We start from the raw sequence: 19,197 nt of genomic DNA on the forward strand, positions 1-19,197 counted from the left end.
ATTAAGCAAAAGGGATCCTCTCATATAGAGATCCAAGAAAAAAAAATACGTTCAAATCCTTGTCACTTCCACGGCACACCTGTTTATTCTCTCAATCAAGTATATCTCGGGACGATTAAGATCACCTTAAAATTCTTTCCAAATTTTTTAAAAATTGAAGAGAATGTCTCGGTCTCTCTCGATTCGGTGCATCATCAAGAAAGTGTGTTTTTTTATTAAAATTTTAAAATTGATGTTAATAATACTCAGGCCAAATTTGTCACGACAGTCCTCGAATTGAAAACAAAAACATTTAGGTTAACTATTCTCGACTCGAGATTATCCGAGGTAAGGAACATAAGCATTATGTAGTATTATCTCGGGCTAAAGTTTTTCGATATAACGAGAGAGATCGAGAAATTTTCTTCAAGGAGTGTTTTAAATTTGAAAAGAATCTTGGGGTCAATCTCGACCGTGATTGACCCCGATAAAAAAAAATTAAGTGGTCTCAAATGCACTTTGACATAGAATGGAACAAAGTGTAGTAGGAAGTGGAACGGTGTGTGGCAGTGATTTCATGGTGAAATAAGGAAAATAATAATAATAATAATCCTCGTTTTGCTTAATTGATATCTGAAATCTAGTGTCCTCAAATCTAAGGGTGAAACACAAACTAGAACAAGTCTATAATAATCTACACCAAAAGGTAGACTATTATAATCTTCGTACTATTATAATCTCATATTATTGTAAGTCACTCGTTGGCCCAAAAGTCATGTTCTGGGGTTTTTTAAAAAATATTTGAAAGATGACTAACGTATAAAATATTTGCAATACTAAGGTTAATTTTTTTGGTCCTATTTTTCAGTTTTTAAAAAACCATTTTTGATGCAAATTTATCTTTTAATATTTTTTATCCTCAAGTCCGAATCTTTTATTTTACATTTAAAATAGTAAAATATTGAAACTATTTATAAAATACACCAAAATTCTCTCCAATCTAATACTTTTTATTTGCTATATTTTGTAAATAATTTTAATATTTTTTATTCATATCAATTTCCCTTACAAGTAAGGTTCCTCCGATTTTTTTTTTTTTTTGAGTTTTTATTTTAATGGTTTAGTATATTAATTTTAGGAAAATTAAAAATACTAGTACACTTTTACGAATATAACAAAATTTCAATTAAATATTGGAAATTTTATTTTCTATTAAACATTTGAAATTTAGGGACACTTGCAAAAATAGTAAAAAAAATTATAATAATATAGTATATGTCACTACATTTTCTAAATTGTAAAAGTAGCAAATTTAAAAATCAGGAGCAAGAAATATTGACCAATTAAATTATGTCACGCCATTACATCAAACATTGTGATAATTATAATGTGATTCGGGTTTTGGTAATTAAGTTTTAGAGGTTCAAACATTGTGATAATTATAATGTGATTCGGGTTTTGGTAATTAAGTTTTAGAGGTTTTAACTAAGCACACTATGATGAACCTTTTTATCCTATATTTTTCACAAATATCCTTAATATATTACAATTTAGAAAATTTGAAACAACGGTAGAAAATTTCCTTCTTTGACTACGTTCAATATTGATTCCATTTTCTTCGCAAAAGAAGCCGAATAGTAGAAGATTGGGGTAAGAACATCGACGACCGACTGAAACAGTGAACTTTTGAAAAAAATTGGCAAAAATTTTAGGTTAGTAAGAATTTATATTTCTTATTTGAAATACATTAGAGTATATTGAGTATATTGAAGATATTCACAAACGATGTGACCTCAATTGCACAAAATGTTTATGTAGATTGTGAATGCATGAGTTTCTTTGGTTTTAAAGTAGCCAAATCTCATTTGTTGAAGACAATTTCATCTCATACCCACGAAGAAACCAATATTTTAGTATATTTGAAATATGTAGTATTTTATTTTGTAACAAATTGTGTGTGAACTGAAAAAAAGTTTAAAACAAGAGTCAACATTGTATTTACATTTATATATGATGTGTAAATGAACATGCATTTCAGATTTATATATGTTAAATGGTAGCATATATATTGTTAACTGATCTTTATATGCAGTGAAGAAAATGATTCGTAGAAGTGAAAGAGTCCTTGGATCAAGGACTATCAAATCAAACAAGGATGATCCGATCGTGTTAAAGATGATGCGAAGGTATATGTTAGATTCTATTTTTTCTGTGTTGACGATGAAGAGATATATTATGTGTTGCAGAGGTATATGGACTATAATTATATCGTATTCGTATATATTACGTAGGATGAAAGCAGTAGCACTTCAAACTCTCAAGATTATGAACCGAGTGACTACCAACCTCTACAGTCTGAGGGATGATGACTATGATTTAAGTGGACTAAATGGAACACAAATAGTTTTATATGAAGAGAACAAAGCTTTCAACCCAACATAGATAAGGAAACACCTGAACAAAAAATGCCTTGACATGTCAAGAATATAAAAACTTTGTATATATGCCTATATAGATGTCCTTACAAACGTTAAGAGTTAACCTTTTGGAAGTTTTCTAGATTTAAAAATAACCAAATTCCAAAATCAATTGCTATATCACATAATAAGACACCAATGTACATTGACTAAGAAAGATGAACTTGTTAGGATTTATGTTATAAAACTCGTAGATTGTAAATATAATTCATTGATCATTATTAATAAAATGTTATTATTATAATTTCAATAAATGTTATTGATTATATTATTAGTTTTGTCTTAATAACACAAATCTAATGAACTAACATCCTAAGATGTTTAATGAGTTTTGAACAGTATTTAGAGACATACAGAGATCAATGTTCGAGATCAGCTTAAAGGGTCTATAATATAGGGATAAGGTTGGGTACCTTATTCTGGTAGCACTATGGATACGACTCACTTTGTATTTGATACAGACACAATGATCCAACGTGTTTGTGTTGTTGGGATTTATGTCCTAAAACTCGTAGATTGTAAATATAATTCATTGACCGTTATTAATAAAGTGTTATTATTGTAATAATTGTTATTGATTAAATTATTAGTTTTTGTCTTAATAACCCAAATCCAATAAACTAACATCATCAGTTGTTTAATGAGTCTTGAACAATATGTAGAGATACACAGAGACCAATGTTCAAGATCAACTTAAAGGGCCTATAGTATAGGGATAAGGTTGGGTACCTTATCCTCGTAACACTATTGATATGACTTACTTTGTATTTGATACAAACACAATGATTCAACGCGTTCGTGTAATTGATATGCGAGTGAGGATATCATATACAATGAGTTTGCATAAGACTGGACCGCGAAATAGTAACCACTAAATATAACTCTGTTAACTAGTTAGGTTTCTATTTCACTAAGATAGAAACCTAACTAGTTAACGGAGTTACATCTAGTGGTTACTATTTCGTGGTCCGGTCTTATGCAAACTCATTGCATAGGATACATTCACTCGCATGTCAACTACACGAACGCGTTGGATCATTATGTTTGTATCAAATACAAAGTAAGTCGTATCAATAGTGTTACAATGATAAGGTACCCAATCTTATCCTTATACTATAAACTGTTTAAGTTGATCTTGAACATTGATCTCTGTATGTCTCTACATATTGTTCAAGACTCATCAAACAACTTAAGATGTTAGTTTATTGCATTTAGGTTATTAAGACAAAACAAATAATATAATCATTAACGTTTATTGAAATAATAATAATAATCACAACATTTTATTAATTAATAACGGTCAATGAATTATATTTACTATCTACGAGTTTTAGGACATAAATTTTAACACTATTCTAAATTAATTCCATATAAGCTAGTAGGGGAACCTGATGGATCTATAGATAATGGACTCTAACGATCCGAGATTAACTAATTAAACTCTTTTAGAAAGGCTAATCAACATTCATTAAGTAATGGGTCATCCCACTAATGTCCCGGTAGTTACACTTCTCTTACTATAGATATATTTACGTTCATCTCATATAACTATGATTGGTTATTTAATCCTTCAGAGCTAGTTTGTAATCTTAGTGGGTCAAAATTTTGTTTTACCCTCGAGATTACATTTTGTTCTTTAAGTCTCATTGATTAGTATAAGATCCGACCTATAAATCGAATCTCTCTCAGGACAATGAGAGAGCGGGACCCGTTGTTCAAGACTTAGATTCAGTCCTTACGAAAATAACCTATTTGCTAACTTTATAATGGGTACGAGTGAATTTTGTCTTGCATCTTATATCCCCAACTATCCACTCAATCTCACTCCTAAAGTGAAAGGCTTAGTGGGGCAGCGTTGATGAGTCACTCCCACCTATGTAGACTTAAGGACAATTCTATGTGAATAGGAATTCATAGTTTGATCAAGATTAAGATTAAATTATCTAGGTCATTAATAAACGAAATAGTCAATTTTAAACAATAAACAGTTTTATAACGTAAAAGTAATTATTTCATGGTTTCAATCTTACGTAAACTCTTTATATAGCATGCCTCAACTTTCATGTCTCTACATGAACAATTCAAAATCACATAATTATTTGTATAAAGTGGGTCGCATCCATAGTATCTCCAAAATAAGGCACTTAACCTTATTTATATACTATAAACGGTTTAAGCTATATAGTACTCGAACTTGATAAATATTTATGTCTCTACATAAAGTTGAAGTTTACTCAAGGTTGTTGGAATTTATGTCCTAAAACTCGTAGTTTATAGTTTAAAATTATATTTTGTTCAATAAAGTGGTTGCAACTCACTTTGTAGTTTGTACAAACGATGTGATCTTGAAATATTCATGTGGAGACAGGATCAAAGTATAGGCATCCTATATAAAGAGTTTACATAAGACTGAAGCCATGAAATAGTCACTTTTACATTATAACATCGTTGACCGTATAAAACTGACTATTATAATATTGATGCCCTAGATACTTAATCTTAATAATGAGTTAACTATGAACTTCTATTCACATGAAATTATTCTTAGATCTGCAAAGGTGAGGGCAGCTTAATAATGGGTCCAATAAGCTTTCCATTTTAAGAGTAAGATCGGATGGATAGCTAGGGATATAGGGTGCAAGATGAAATTCACTCGTCACAGCTCCTCTTGAAGCTCCTTTCCTGAACCTCTAATCTAGCTCCAAAAGAGGGTGCAAGGGCTGGCAAGCATTGCTATATCTTGACAATATTCATCACCGAACTTAATTTGTCTAACATGACTAGTAGTCACCACACAAATGCATGTTTGAAATGAACAACACAAGTTACATGCTTTTACTAACAACTTGAACTATCAGTTGCACCTTTTGTGAAACATCAGCGAAAACTTAAACATGATAATAACTCTTTTCACTAGACTGGTCGCAACTTGTAATTTGAAATATAACATAAACATATTTTTCTTGGATCCTACTCAATGATCCAAGACTAACACACAATATACCTTAACAATATATATTATACTAATTGACATGATAACAGTAAATTTAGTATTTGGGAATGCACAATCCATACCTGAAAAATGAGAAATCATTTGAAAGAATAACTCGATAGACTTAGTGAGTGATAACTTAATAAAACATGCTTTCTAACAACAATTATATATAAACCAAAACTCCCTGTGTTTGTCCCTGACTCGTTAGGAAACCTCCCTTTTCACTTATATTTGGACAAGTGATAGGAAAACTTGTATGCAATTGACACATTTTTAGAAATAAGCGACGCATAAGGAAAAGTTAGCCCCTTTTATCGTCTACTTACTGCCTTAATTCTACATTCACACTAGCACTAAATTGAACACATACACACAAACAATTAGTTTTTTTTTTATGTAAACATGTTTATCAATGTAGTCGTTAGAGCAAGTCATCAAAGTTGATCGTTGATAATTGCCAACAGGTGGAGTCACTAAAAAACAATGGAGAAAATCTATGAAACATAAATACTTCACGTGAGGAAAATAATTTATATTATATATGTATCATATACCAATACTTCCACATACTTCTCATATATGTATTTGACACACAATTTGGCATATCTTTTTTTATATTGACCTATCTAACATGTGATTTGACATATTTGTTTTTATGCCGACATAACTGACACACAATTTGATGTATTGTTTTTATGTTAACCGTTTTTTGAAAAAAAAAATGCAAGCACCCCATCTAATATTTTCCAACTTAAAATGAAATAACTTATCTAAAATGTTCATTCTCTTACCGAGAAGTAAATATAACCCTCTTGATTATCCTCCACAATTTAACGAGATCTTGGAATCATCTTATCATCATCCTTACATTGGAGTCTTCACAAAGTTTCGTAAAATATAACTCTCTTGATTATCCTCTACAATTTAACGAGAAAAATAATTTATCTTCCTACCTTCCCCTAATCTTCTTCCTTTTCTCTAATCAATATTTATCTCCTTTCTATTACATTATATTGATTATTATACTTCAATATTTTGATGTTGTTTATCTGTATTGCACTCAAGTGTTTGCCATTACCATTAATTTGACACTTTATGATTTTTTTTATAGATTTAACAAATTAAATTTATTATCTTTATGTTAAATTTACCTATATCCTAAAATTTTTGCGTATCAAAATCTTAGTTCATATTAGTACTATCGTATTATTTGTATCTGTATCTTAGATGAAGTTCTTAATAAATGTACGAACTTCGACCTAAACAGTTATTTATCATGTGAAATTGGTGCACAAACCAACTAAAATCAATGCCTTAAGCAATCCCTTAGTAACAGTATAAACGGGTTAAGTTGGATTGGATCGAAAGGTATTTTAGAACCAACTCAAATTTTCAGGTTGATTGGGTTGGAAATGAACGTTCCCAATCCAGCCAACTATAAAAATATAGTTGTATAACTCTTTTTTTTCATTTCGTTAAATTTAAAAAGCATTATGATATTATATCCATAAATTCACATATTATAAGTACAACGTTAATATAATAATACTTAACAAAAGATTTTAAAACATCAAGTGGTTGAGAGTCTGATATGAATCAAACTTCTAAAATCAAAAAACATTCTAACCTCATATTATAAAACTTAATAGAAATATATACAATACTCGAGCAGATTTCTCAAATTTTTATAGATAATAATAATAATAAAATAACTCATCCCAACCCAAATGAACCCAACACTTATAAACAGGTTTGACTGTGCTATGAAGTAAAATTAAAACACTATATGGCTTCCTTTTATCGTACAACCTGATATTAGGGCATTAAAAGAGTCGAGACCCACCCCTGTCGCTTCATTGCTCTCTAAATAAACCATATTTGAAAGAAACTATATACCGATTGAGAAAAAAAATCTCAAATTAGAGTGCAAACGTTAACCCAAACCAACGAAAATCAAAGTCTCAAACAGCCCTTTGGTACTAAAAACCAAGTGAAATGCAAATGTAGTGAACTGCTTTAATTTAGTCGTCCAACCTAATATTAGGGCTCTAAATGGGTCAGGTCCCAACCCAGTTTCTTCCTGATGGGGTCAGGTCATTCTCAAAAAACACAGTATTTCAAAGGAACTATATGGCGATTTAAAGAAAATTCTCAGAACATATTCCGCTCCTCGTATTTAGAAGGTTTTTCTAATCACATCTTCCTTCTTAGGAGAGAGAGTGGGGTCAGGAGAAAGAGAGAGGAGCGGAGGGCAAATAACTCATCTATGTGAGCGAGAGATAGAGAAGCTCGAACTGGTCCACCGGTTTGATTCACCTCATATTTTGCTCAAAAGATCAAGGCATCATCACTCATATATAAAAACCAATTTTCAAATTTCTCTCACTCGCCTTTCAGAAGAGTCGAGGAAGCAAAACACAACTTCAACCACTTTTTATAATGAAACTTTTGATAACTATAAAATATATGGTCACTAATGTCAAAATTGTTCCCTGCAAAAAACTCCCCAAATTCAAAATTAATGGCTAAAACATTGGTGTCAATAATCAACCAGACATGGATTTCATTGGCAGTGCCCAACACCACTTAAGAATTAAAATTTAGAGAGGGATGAAATAAAGACATGATAGAGAAAAACACTTAGGCACGAAAACATAGAAGTGAACTCATTTCTTCTTTCCACCCTTGGCAGCATCTGAGGCCTTTGTCTGGTAAAACAAAAAAGAAAAAAAGAAATTGCAGCCAGTATTAAACATTCTGTTATTTGCATATCTAGAAACTCCAACAAGAAGAAGGAGAAGGTTCTACTCACTTTCTTTACTCCACGAATCTTCTTCGCTCTGTTCTTCCTTTCCTTCATTTGCTTCCTTGATTTTTCCACTTTAGTGTCAAGCCCATTCTGTATACAAAATAACACTTGATTTCAGAAATAACCCAACTCTTTTGCATCCAGACAGAAACTACTTTGATAAATAGTGAATCAAAATTGCAAAGATATAATGATTCATGGCCTTTTATCAAATATGACTGTTAAAAAGAGTAAACGTCTTGCACCAGCAAATTTAAGTCAACATTATGTTTTTCCACATCACCCCTTTTGATAAATTTCAAATGAAACTGAAAGGTCCACCTCTACCCCATTTTGCTTAATTCCCACAAGGTTCTATCTTCATTTTTTTCTCCAAATCAAATAATGCAATATTCCTCTATTCATAAAAGAATTATCAATTTTTGTCTAGTTACTTCATTCTCTACAGAAGTCCTCCATCAAGATCTACAAAATCACAACTCACAAGATGAAAATATAAAATATTAATAAGTAAAAGAAATTACCCTGATGAGCCTGTACTTGGGCTCATATTTTTTGGCATTTTCAACAGAATCATAAATCAAACCGAACCCAGTTGATTTTCCACCTCCAAAGTGAGTTCGGAACTTAAAGACAAAAATTGCATTTGCATCCTTCACATCATATATTCTTGCTAACTTTTCCTTCAGCTCTGCCTTCAAATAAGAAAGACAAAAGTGAAATTCAAATGGCAGACAATTTAACATGCGGTTATACTTGAAACTCAAAACCATTTAACTCAACGATGTATCCAGCAATGAGCATAAAACACTAAAGAAAGCAAAAAATTCTAAAAATGAACTGTGATAAATTGGCTGTGAGACATAATTGCTGGATTTATTCATTATGAAAGCATCCACACGCTGAAATGCAATTATGCTGAAGCAGATGAACAATAACTTCTGTAAGTAAAATTTACCTTAGAGACATTAGGTCTTCCTGGGTGAAGAACATCAATGACCTGCATCAAACCGGAAAAGGAACCGTAAGAATTAAAGCCTAAAAATTGGAAATATTGGACTCTATAGTCATGATGTTGTGGCTTTAAGAGTAGAAGTCCCCGAATGTTCTCAGCCAGCAGTGTAAAGAAGGACACGAACACCCATACAGTTCATCTAAGCACAAAAGAAAAGCGTGGCCTGTTCATAAAATATGCTTGTTCTTTTTTGTCAGCAAGGTTGGCAGATACTTAGACTATGAAATCATAGATTGGCAGCCACCATTCACATAAAGTTGTACATAATGAAGAAGATTAAAAGGAAAAGTAAAAAAAAAAAAAAAAAACCAGCTATATAGTCAATTGTCAGCTACTTATAACATAAGGTTAGCAGACACGAACGGAGTAAATACTTTCGACAAAGAGAACGCACATAAAACTAAAGGACTAAACTGGGCTACATATGAAAACTGAGGTCCAATGGGAATCATATCAAAAAATAACTTAAACAGCGGGATTTGATTAATTTGAATATGGATTGTCGAATCTTAAACTTTAAAGCAATTTATAAAACAAAAGAAAAAGCGTAATAGAGATCTGAGGCTCGAATTTTGAATTTTTTTCTTGACGAAACTAATCCAAGAGAGACTTCAAAGTTCAAAGCAATCTTTCGTTGTGATTAACGGAAACTCACAAATTGCTTCCTGGAGAGAAGCCGGTTGGTCATGAACTTCCGGGTTCGTATGGTGACTGCCTTGTCCGCCATTATCGTTGACGAATGTGATGAAGTGAAGTGAAGTGAATCGTAGCAGAGAGCAAGAAGACGAAGGTTCGGCAAAGAGGAAAGAATCAGATAGTGATGAAACCTTGAGTTATAGTGATGAAACCCTAGGAGTTGCCGCCATTGTTGCTATAATGGGTTGTTGTTATGGGCTTTCCTTCGAAGCCCGTCATTAAGGGCCACCTAAAATTTTCAAAATTTCAGGGTCTATTTTCTCTTTTTTTAAAAAAAAAAAAACGAAGAATTTAGACCCAAATTTTTCTTTTTTAATTATTTCTTTACCAGAGAGACTTTCAGTTTATGGTCGTAGTAATTAATTCCTTGTATTATAATCCACATCCAAAATAACGAGACAAATCCACTAATCAAGTAGATAATCCACTTGTTTATTAATGAAAAAGACGAAGCTCAACCTATATACAAAAGATCTAGGATGTCATAAATGTTCTCTATTAATATATGGTTGACTAACATATTTGATATACTTAATAATGATCCACTCAACTCATGTTGTTGACAATTTTGTCAATCGTGTTATGGTTAAATTAGGAGTAAGCATGACGGACCAAAAAACTGAGTCGAACAACCAAATCAAAGTCGGTTGATCCAAAAATGAGGAATCAATTTGGTAAAGTTTCAAAAAAGAAATTTCTTAGTGTTAAATTGACTAACATTTACATATTGATGATTGAAGTCGATTTAAACATTTACTAATCATAGTCAATTTAATGGTGGTTTGGTCGAAAAACCAATTCCTACCTACCGATGAACACTCCTAAGTTATATTAACAATAAACTTGATACACTTAATTGATAAGTATTCATGATACATTTGACTAATATATTGCTAATAAACTTGGTAATCGTACAATCTTTTTGTATGGATGATATATTGTTGACGTACTTGATACTTTAATAAACTTGAAAATTATGCACGCATTTATATTGCAGATACACTTAACTCATATACTATAGATATATATTGCAGATACACTTAACTCATACGGCTGATAAACTTGATATACACTTAACTCATATACTATAGATATATATTGCAGATACACTTAACTCATACGGCTGATAAACTTGATAGTAGTACATGTTTCTATTGATGAAACACTTGACTAATATGATATAGTTAAAATATATCAAGCTTAATAATTTTTCTTTTTAACTAAATACTATCGATGGTCAAGAAAAACTAGTTCGACGAATTCTAACTATTTTGGAAAGTGAAAACATATGTTACTTTCCCAGGTGGATTGATGCCATGCCGTAGGTCTGATCATTCCTTGCAGACAAACATCAATCATCCAATAGATCAGATTGCAAAAGGAAAAAAATTCTGAACAGAACTATACCAACAAATGGGTGAATCAAATATATTGCCAGGCTAATGTTACAAACATTACTGACTTCCTATGACACGATTACAGTCCTTTGTACATGGGACCATCTTTTTGCACCTTTTGCGCACATAGTTACTCTGTTAGTGTGTGAGAAATCACCTACAAAACTGAGGTTTTACTAGTGCTAGATTGATTGGCCAACTTGATCGTTGGTGCCCCGGGGCGCCAATGCTTGTATTACCGAACTCCCTTCCTGAGGTGGCCAAGTAAATTTCGTGTCGTTTAAGTTACATCGTGTTCCCATCATTTCCTTTTTCCCTTTGGAAGAAAGAGAATTCTCATAAGTTGTCTTCTATTTCATCAGGTACATGCAGCTTCTCGATGGCAGCCTGTTAACAATTGAGAGATTAGAAATAGAAGGCAACACCCTCTAAAACTTCAGAACACGAGATAAAAACTGTCGATTTGCCATGCCTCGTGTTTGTGTGAAAATCTGAGAATGGAAAAAATTTGGATATGCAAGAGGATCACCTTAATGGTAGCTACATCAGCGGCAGATGGTTTTAAATCCAAGGCAAGACCAAAATGAAGCATTGCTTTCTCGTGCATGTACCGTCTTTTGTAGATCTTACCCATCAAAGCATACACACTGCTTTCTCGAGGTGCGTATTCTTTAAGCTCCTCTAGAACTTGTAAAGCTTCATCGAAACGTTCCAGGCTTACAAGTATGTTAGCTTTCTGATACATGGGAAGTGGGTTCTTCTTATCTGCTAGGATGGCCTTCTCCATCATCATCATGGCATCCTCACTTCTCTAAAACATCAGTGAACAATTTCATCAGGTTATTGAAGTAAACCATCTTTCATGAAGCAGCCATACTACTCCTGAATGTGACAGACAAATGGACGAACCTTCAAAGCGTGCAAAGAAGTACCAAGATATGACATTACAACAGAAGAACGAGGATTTATTTGGAAAGCCATTCGGAAGTGGTGCTCAGAGAACTCAAATTTCTCTTGTCGAAGATATATCATCCCAAGTCCGTACCAGGAGTTATAGTGTCTAGAATCTACTCGTAGAGCACTCTGGTAGCTCTTGATTCCATTCTCAAAATCTTCCAACGCCACATATCTGAGTTAAAAATATGATTTGACAATAATAAATAAGTGGCTGGAATGACAAGACCAAAAGTTCACTGCATTAACGAAAATCTCCACTGCTAACTCCATAAAATGACACAAAGGGCAGAGTGCGTACTCGTGTCCACAAAGGGTGTGAGCGTAGGCAAATCTTGGATTTAGCTGGACAGCACGCTGGAAATTTTTTAACGCAGTTTCATGATCTTTCTGCAAGCTGTAGCAGTTTCCCATGGCACACCTGCATTTCCACAAATGCAAGATAAAAATAATACGCAACTCCTTTATGGAAAATAAAACGGTAGCTGAAAAAAATGGACAATAAAAATTAGAGGGGAGGGGGGGAAGTGGCATATCTACCAAGATTGAGGAGCTAAGCGGTCAGTCGATATTAATTCCTGAGCAAGGTAGCTTAGTTTCATGTCTTCCTTTAAATGCTGCAACAAAATCAGTAGAAATTTAGTGAAGGAAACCCGCCCACATTAGGCAAGGAAAGAGGAAAGCAGTTTTGGAGCTCAAAGCAGTAAGCACAAATCACACACACACATCATATTTATACGACTTAAAAAGAGCAAATTAGAGGATTAACATTTCAATTTTAGTACATAATAAAAACAAATGAAGAGAAGATAAGTGTGCTCTAAATAATACTGCACAGAAAACAAGATCAACAAACATAAACTCCCCAGTTTGTGTCCATCCAGTGGCTTCATCAGAGCAGCCACTCAGAAAGGTTTTTATGCCTCTCTTTAATCCTCCACCAAAGCCTTTAAAGTTAAAACCTTAAGCTACTGGTTTGCAGAGACAATTTGTTCAAGATACCAATAAAAAGAACACTCACATAAAGAACTGTAGAATACACATCCATTCCTTCCAAACTGTGAGGTGAAGCATGGCGAGCAAGACTGAAAGCTCGATCAGCTTCTAAGTAATCTACCAATTCAAAATACACTTTTCCAACCTGCAATTCAGACATGCCAAAGTAGCCAGTGAGGGTATAGCATCATTGGCCAGAACTCGCAACGCAATCAAATAAACTAATTATTATTACAAATAACAGGTCATGTAATCCAATGGTCACCATTAGTCACTAAGAAAATAGAAAATTATATGATAGTATAAGGTTTCATAAGAATGAAAAGGATGACCAATATTATACAAATAGGCCCAGAAGTGAAAGGAATCAAGTGCCAGAATATATTTCTGATAGTTACATGCAGAGAAGAAGCAAACTGTTTGAATATTTGTTCGACAGAAATAATCACCAAGAGCTGTCTAGACAGTGAGAAAATAGCACTGCAACCATTTTATCTAGAAAGCAAAAATGACCATTCATGTCAAGGGATCATGAAAGTTGCATATGGTACCTGTGAAAGCACCCAGCCCGTACTGTAATGCTTGTAAGGAAGTTTATGGTAGACATCCAGGGCATCCTGTACAATCAAGAAGCTGTCTTGTGATAATCATTACAGTTGACGGCATACTTCATCAGTTATAGTCCAAAATATTTTTCCACTATCCTTTCAGTGAATAATTTGTAAAAGCTATTTCATCAACAATTAGTATTGAAACCTGGCATCTGAACAGGCACGAAAGCCTATATCCTTCTCCTAATATTCTCAGGAGGCCTAATATTTCTGATGCGCCATTAATTATTTTAGCATCATTTGTGAGACTTCCTCCAACTGATTTATTTGCTCCTTGCTCAAGAGTTCTATTATCACTAGAAGGTGATGAACTAGAGACGGATAGTGAGGCATTGGAACGAGAATCATCAAAAGCTTCATTTTGAATACCTATAATAATAGTCATAGATAACAAAATAAGATGCCCATCATTACCAAACAAGAATATACAATTGTAAGAAATTGAACTTCATAATCAATGTTAAGTTTATGTTATTGGTAGAAAACCGACAAACAAGCATTGCTACTAAAACATGAGTGAATCCTTAATGAATATTTTCATACGTCATAGTCATTAACTCTAATCAAGTTCTATGGCAAGTTAGCTTCTTTAATGTTTTGTGGAGTATTCAACTAGAGATGAACAAGAAAAGTTTAGAGAGGTTAACTGTTGGACGAGGAGGTTTGGTAGGTGGCCAGGCTTGAAGCCTCTTGATGAAATTTGGTCACTAGGCCTTTTTATAATTATGAGCGAGGTCTTGTTCTTGTAGATTGGAATCCTTTTTTGTAGTTCGCTTGAACTTCTTATGTTCAACTTCTTTTTTTGTATATTTTTTCATGTCTCTCAATAAAAGACACATTGAATTGGAGTCCTTTTTGTAGTTAGTTTTAGAAACCTTCTTGGTTTGACCCTTGTATACATCCATTTTTTCAATAAAAATTATACCTTCTTACCAAGGGGGAAAAATAAACCAATTGTTAGAACATCCATATCACTCTTCTCATGGGGTGGATGCACAATGTTAAATTTGAATCATACATTGTGTTTTCAACAATTCTTTTAGTAAATGCCAAAATTATTGAATAAATGAATAAAAACCAATATCCTTAGATAGCCAAGATTTGGAGCACATAACTATATATACATACGATAATATCATTTCCATTTACTCTGCAAGGGAACACTAAATTCTGAGCCATTCAGCAAAATTATTTTGACAAGATGAGCATTTCCTAGTACTAGCTACCCTGCTTTAGCTAACCATCTACTCGTATCAATCAAAAGTCAAAAGGCATTCAAAATATTTACTATTTATTCACAATATACATGAACATTACTATTTGATTTATATTTAATATTTCATATAGAATAAAAAGAAATTAGGAAAGAACACAATAATACAAGTACGAGAGTGATTGACAATTTGACATGGATTGCTAGAAAATAGTTTAAATCACAAAATTGACCTAACCTAACATTGGCTACACAGTTAAAGAATATTTCTACATTACACTGGGTTAGGCAATCCAAAGTTAAGCACTCCACAAGTAGTCATCATTCTCTATCCCAAAAGGCCAAAATAACAGCCAGAGATTTGCTAAAACAAAATAAAGTATGATCGAATGAGCAAACTGTAACCTAATAGCTAAAACATGTTAAATTGGTGGGAATTTACTTTCATCAAATAACCCCTGAAAATAAAATCATTTCACTGCAGGATATCATAATGATTTCAGTACTCAAATTATTGTCCAATAGGTGGGTACACAACAATCTGACAAAGGATTGTGCATATTTGAACAAACAGCAGATGAAAGTGGACAAAAGGATTTGTTACCTTCATCAATATTCTCATTTGCAAAGGACTGTCCTTTGCGAACGGCCATAGAACGAAATGTAATAGAATTCAACTTGGAACCACCAAGATATTTGGTAGAATTGGTAGTTCCATTGTTAGCAGCTCCTGCACCACTTGCGTTTGTGTTGGCACCTGTTTCTCCAGCAAGTCTGCTACTTCTTCGAGGGCCAGAATCAGAGAATAACCTCCCTGAAATCTGAAGACAGGAAAAAATACTATGGATATGATTCCGAATCCAATATATACAAAGCAGAGAGAGAGAGTTACATTCTGATTCTGCTGTAAATTTTTATACCGATTTTACCTTGCGTAATTTCCCTTCATCTACAAATTTCCTTCTAGGAGCTTGTATGATAGGGTTGACAGTTGACCTTGAACCATCTGTACCAAGTGAGTTCAGACTAGATCCATTCTGCTGTGTATTTCTGCATAAGGGTGGAGGAGCAATGGCAGATAACTGCAAGTTCTAACCAATGAGGAATTAGTCACAAAATGTGATGCAAAAGAGATGAGCATAGACAATGAGTAAAAGGTGAGTCTCACCAACATGCCAATATTCATCCTAAGACACCAAATGATAATTATGCAAAGGAAAAAAGATAAACTGGGGACATAATATAGAACCAGAAATAGATATCCACAATATATCACCTAACCAATAGGCCAATATTTATCCTTTGACACCAAAAAAGACACTAAAGGAGAAACCTACGCTACAAAGTATGTTATTACATGAAAAAAAAAAAAAAAAAAAAACTACACTTAAATGTTTGGTAAGAGGATGAAGGAAAGGAACAGAAACAGGGAAAACAATCTGCACCTCAGCAAGCCATAGAGTCACTAATGCATAGTTCAAATAAACCTTGGCAAACAATCACCATCAACATTCAAGGCACAAACTCAATAATAGCTTACATGATCTATAATCACTCTTACATACCTGCGCAGCTACAGGTGAAGGGGTGTTATAAAATGATATATTTGAACTGCCATTTGCAATTTGACTTGCAGGTCCTCCCAAGTTAACCTGCCCATGATAATTTGTAGGAATATCTCTTAAATTGTTGATTTGTGCTTGTTTTGATTGCCTTGACCGGACATCATCTGGATTATTATTCCTAGCAGAAGCTGAGTTCAGATCATCATTTAATGTCTGCAAGTTTTCAAATCTATTATGCAGACACTGCTTCTGTATGCAAAGAACAGCCGCTTCACCAAAAACTGAAGATGCATCTTCAGCAGCACCTAAGATAGTTTACCGAAAAAGAATTCACTTATCCTCAAGGGAAATAAATATTAGTCAACAAACAAACTGTCATCAGTAGTAAAAAGAAAAGAAATAGCTTAATAACATACGACGTACCTTGTGATAAAATTATACACACAACTAAAGTATCATGAGAGACAGCTATACAAATCTAATCTACTTAAACTTGAAACAAATCAGTTCAATCTGAGAGATCATTTCCTACAACTTGGAGATTTGTATATACCTAATACACAAAGTTCCTCGTAAGCGCACCACATCAAAGGATCTAGAGATAATGCCTGCTGAAAATGTTGAATAGCACTTCTCCTTCTGTCAGTGTACCTGTAACGAGACAATCCACACACCTAATAGTTATGAAGGGAAACTGAAGAGTAATAGCATTATGAAAAAGAAAATCTGCTCAGCTAACAAAGTAGTCTCTACACAAAAAAGACCGCCGATACATAACATCTCCGTATCTAAATATGTCTCAAGTGAAGGAAAATCAATGCATGAAAGTTACTAGAACAAAGATAAAAATATAATAGCAACCTGTAAATAAGCCCAAGAAGGTAATGACCTGCTGCACCATTTGGAATCTGCAAAAAAACATATACAATAGAAATTATCTCCCAGATTACGCACAAGATAAACTAGGTACCACATGATAGATATAGACATTATTTTCAGGACAGAAAAAATAAAGTACAATAAAAAATACAGGTGAGATCCCGATCCCACACAAATCATGTTACAAAAGACCATAACAGCAATAAATTTTACTCTCTAAGATGAGAAAGAAGGTAAGCAAAAGAATTTACAGTGAATATTCATTCTTCAATACCTCAGCACCAGGTTCGTTGGGTGGACATAGTGCAGCCTCCGCATCGTGAAGAAGATCCATCTGAAAGCATGATATTGCAAACAAGTAGCGGGATTGAGCCATTTGCGTTCCTTCATATCAGTATGGAGAAGAAAAAAGGGAAAGTTCATAGATGAGAAATACTTGGGCAAGCTAATGATAAAAGTGCAAAAGAGAAGTCGTTAAAACTTTAAAGGAATGTAATAATTTCAGCTATAAAAACCTTAATTCGCAACAAGGATCGTACAGAACTGAACATCAATCCTGCTTACCTTTTAATATATGGTATGCAGCATAAGCCTGATTGTTCTGCAAAAAACAGCCTGCCAGTAACTGCAAATTTGTCTGTGGAAATAAAACGAGAAATCATACAAATGTTGAAAGGAAGTGTTTCAGTTTTTAAATAACAATGAAGAAATAAAGGGAAAAAATACCAAAAGATAATAATCAAAGTCAAGACAGGAGAGAAAGCAAAGATTATCTTTGATCACTTGCATACATACATTAAAAACTCTATGGAATTGGCTACCCTTAAACCTGTTTTCAACTTTTCTTTTAATATCTGATTCTTTTCGAACAAAATTCAACCAGAGGTCTGGTGATATACAATCAGCAACAATTCAAAATGTTGGTTGTAAAAGCCCATTTTCCTAAAGTTTGATCTTCAAAAAATAACGCTGTAAAGAAGAAAAAAAAAAAAACAGATTTACATATTTTGACGCTACGAAAACACAAAATACATTTTTGGGGGGAAAGAGGAAGTGGAAGCTATAATTAAGTAAAACAAAACTACAGAGCATCAAATATACGAGGCGCACTACACATCCAATTTGCACAAGCAGCGTAAACGTCCTACTTTACTCTAAACTACCAACGAACAAAAAAACTAAAAAAAAAAGAAAAAAAAGAAAAATGGGTACACAGAAAGACCTACCCCAGGCGGATTTCGAAAATCCACCCCATAGTTTCCCCAATTAGAAATAGCTAGCGTTTGTAAGAAACAGAAGAGCTAAACATGAAAGGGAATTAGTGAATTTGAAAAGAAGAAGAAGAGATGTAGAACCTCAGATGGGAACTCGGAGCAGAGTCTCTCGCACATGAAAATGGCATTCCGGTACATGAAATGACGAAGACTGTGATGAACACAGTCTGTAAGTATGGTTTCCATGGGCGCTTGGATTCAGTGAGAGAGGAACGAAGGAGGAGGAGGAAGAAGAAGAAGAAGAAGAAGAAGAAGAAGAGAGGTTGTGGCTTTTGGGGGCTCCTCAGGTTCAAATCGGTGTTACCTCATTTTTCAAAAAAATACGGGTCACGTGACC

At 33.4% G+C, this 19,197-nt stretch overlaps 2 protein-coding genes across 4 annotated transcripts; both read right to left on the reverse strand.

Moving 5' to 3' along the window:
- Positions 1–7,859: 7,859 nt before the first annotated feature.
- Positions 7,860–10,137, reverse strand: LOC101209776 (40S ribosomal protein S24-1). The gene is made up of 5 exons (XM_004142471.3): positions 9,931–10,137; positions 9,219–9,260; positions 8,785–8,955; positions 8,264–8,350; positions 7,860–8,159 (listed from the first exon to the last, which is right to left on the reverse strand). The coding sequence occupies exons 1-5, from the start codon at positions 10,000–10,002 to the stop codon at positions 8,118–8,120; spliced, it is 414 nt and encodes a 137-aa protein (XP_004142519.1). The 5' UTR covers positions 10,003–10,137; the 3' UTR covers positions 7,860–8,117.
- Positions 10,138–11,266: 1,129 nt separating this feature from the next.
- LOC101209533 (cell division cycle protein 27 homolog B) lies at positions 11,267–19,197 on the reverse strand. Of its 3 annotated transcripts, none has more exons than XM_004142470.3 (16): positions 18,942–19,197; positions 18,151–18,223; positions 17,861–17,970; positions 17,569–17,615; positions 17,261–17,358; positions 16,708–17,012; positions 16,072–16,224; positions 15,747–15,963; positions 14,075–14,298; positions 13,870–13,935; positions 13,344–13,463; positions 12,863–12,939; positions 12,624–12,743; positions 12,278–12,497; positions 11,898–12,179; positions 11,267–11,755 (listed from the first exon to the last, which is right to left on the reverse strand). In XM_004142470.3, the coding sequence occupies exons 1-16, from the start codon at positions 19,044–19,046 to the stop codon at positions 11,705–11,707; spliced, it is 2,268 nt and encodes a 755-aa protein (XP_004142518.1). In that variant the 5' UTR covers positions 19,047–19,197; the 3' UTR covers positions 11,267–11,704. The 3 variants fall into 3 exon arrangements, with proteins under 3 accessions (XP_004142518.1, XP_011660286.1, XP_011660287.1); XM_011661984.2 differs by having other exon boundaries at positions 16,072–16,233; XM_011661985.2 differs by having other exon boundaries at positions 16,072–16,233; positions 17,861–17,920; positions 18,942–18,957.

The sequence above is a fragment of the Cucumis sativus genome, chromosome 1 (genome assembly GCF_000004075.3).
Source record: "Cucumis sativus cultivar 9930 chromosome 1, Cucumber_9930_V3, whole genome shotgun sequence".
In the NCBI taxonomy this organism is placed as follows: domain Eukaryota; kingdom Viridiplantae; phylum Streptophyta; class Magnoliopsida; order Cucurbitales; family Cucurbitaceae; genus Cucumis; species Cucumis sativus.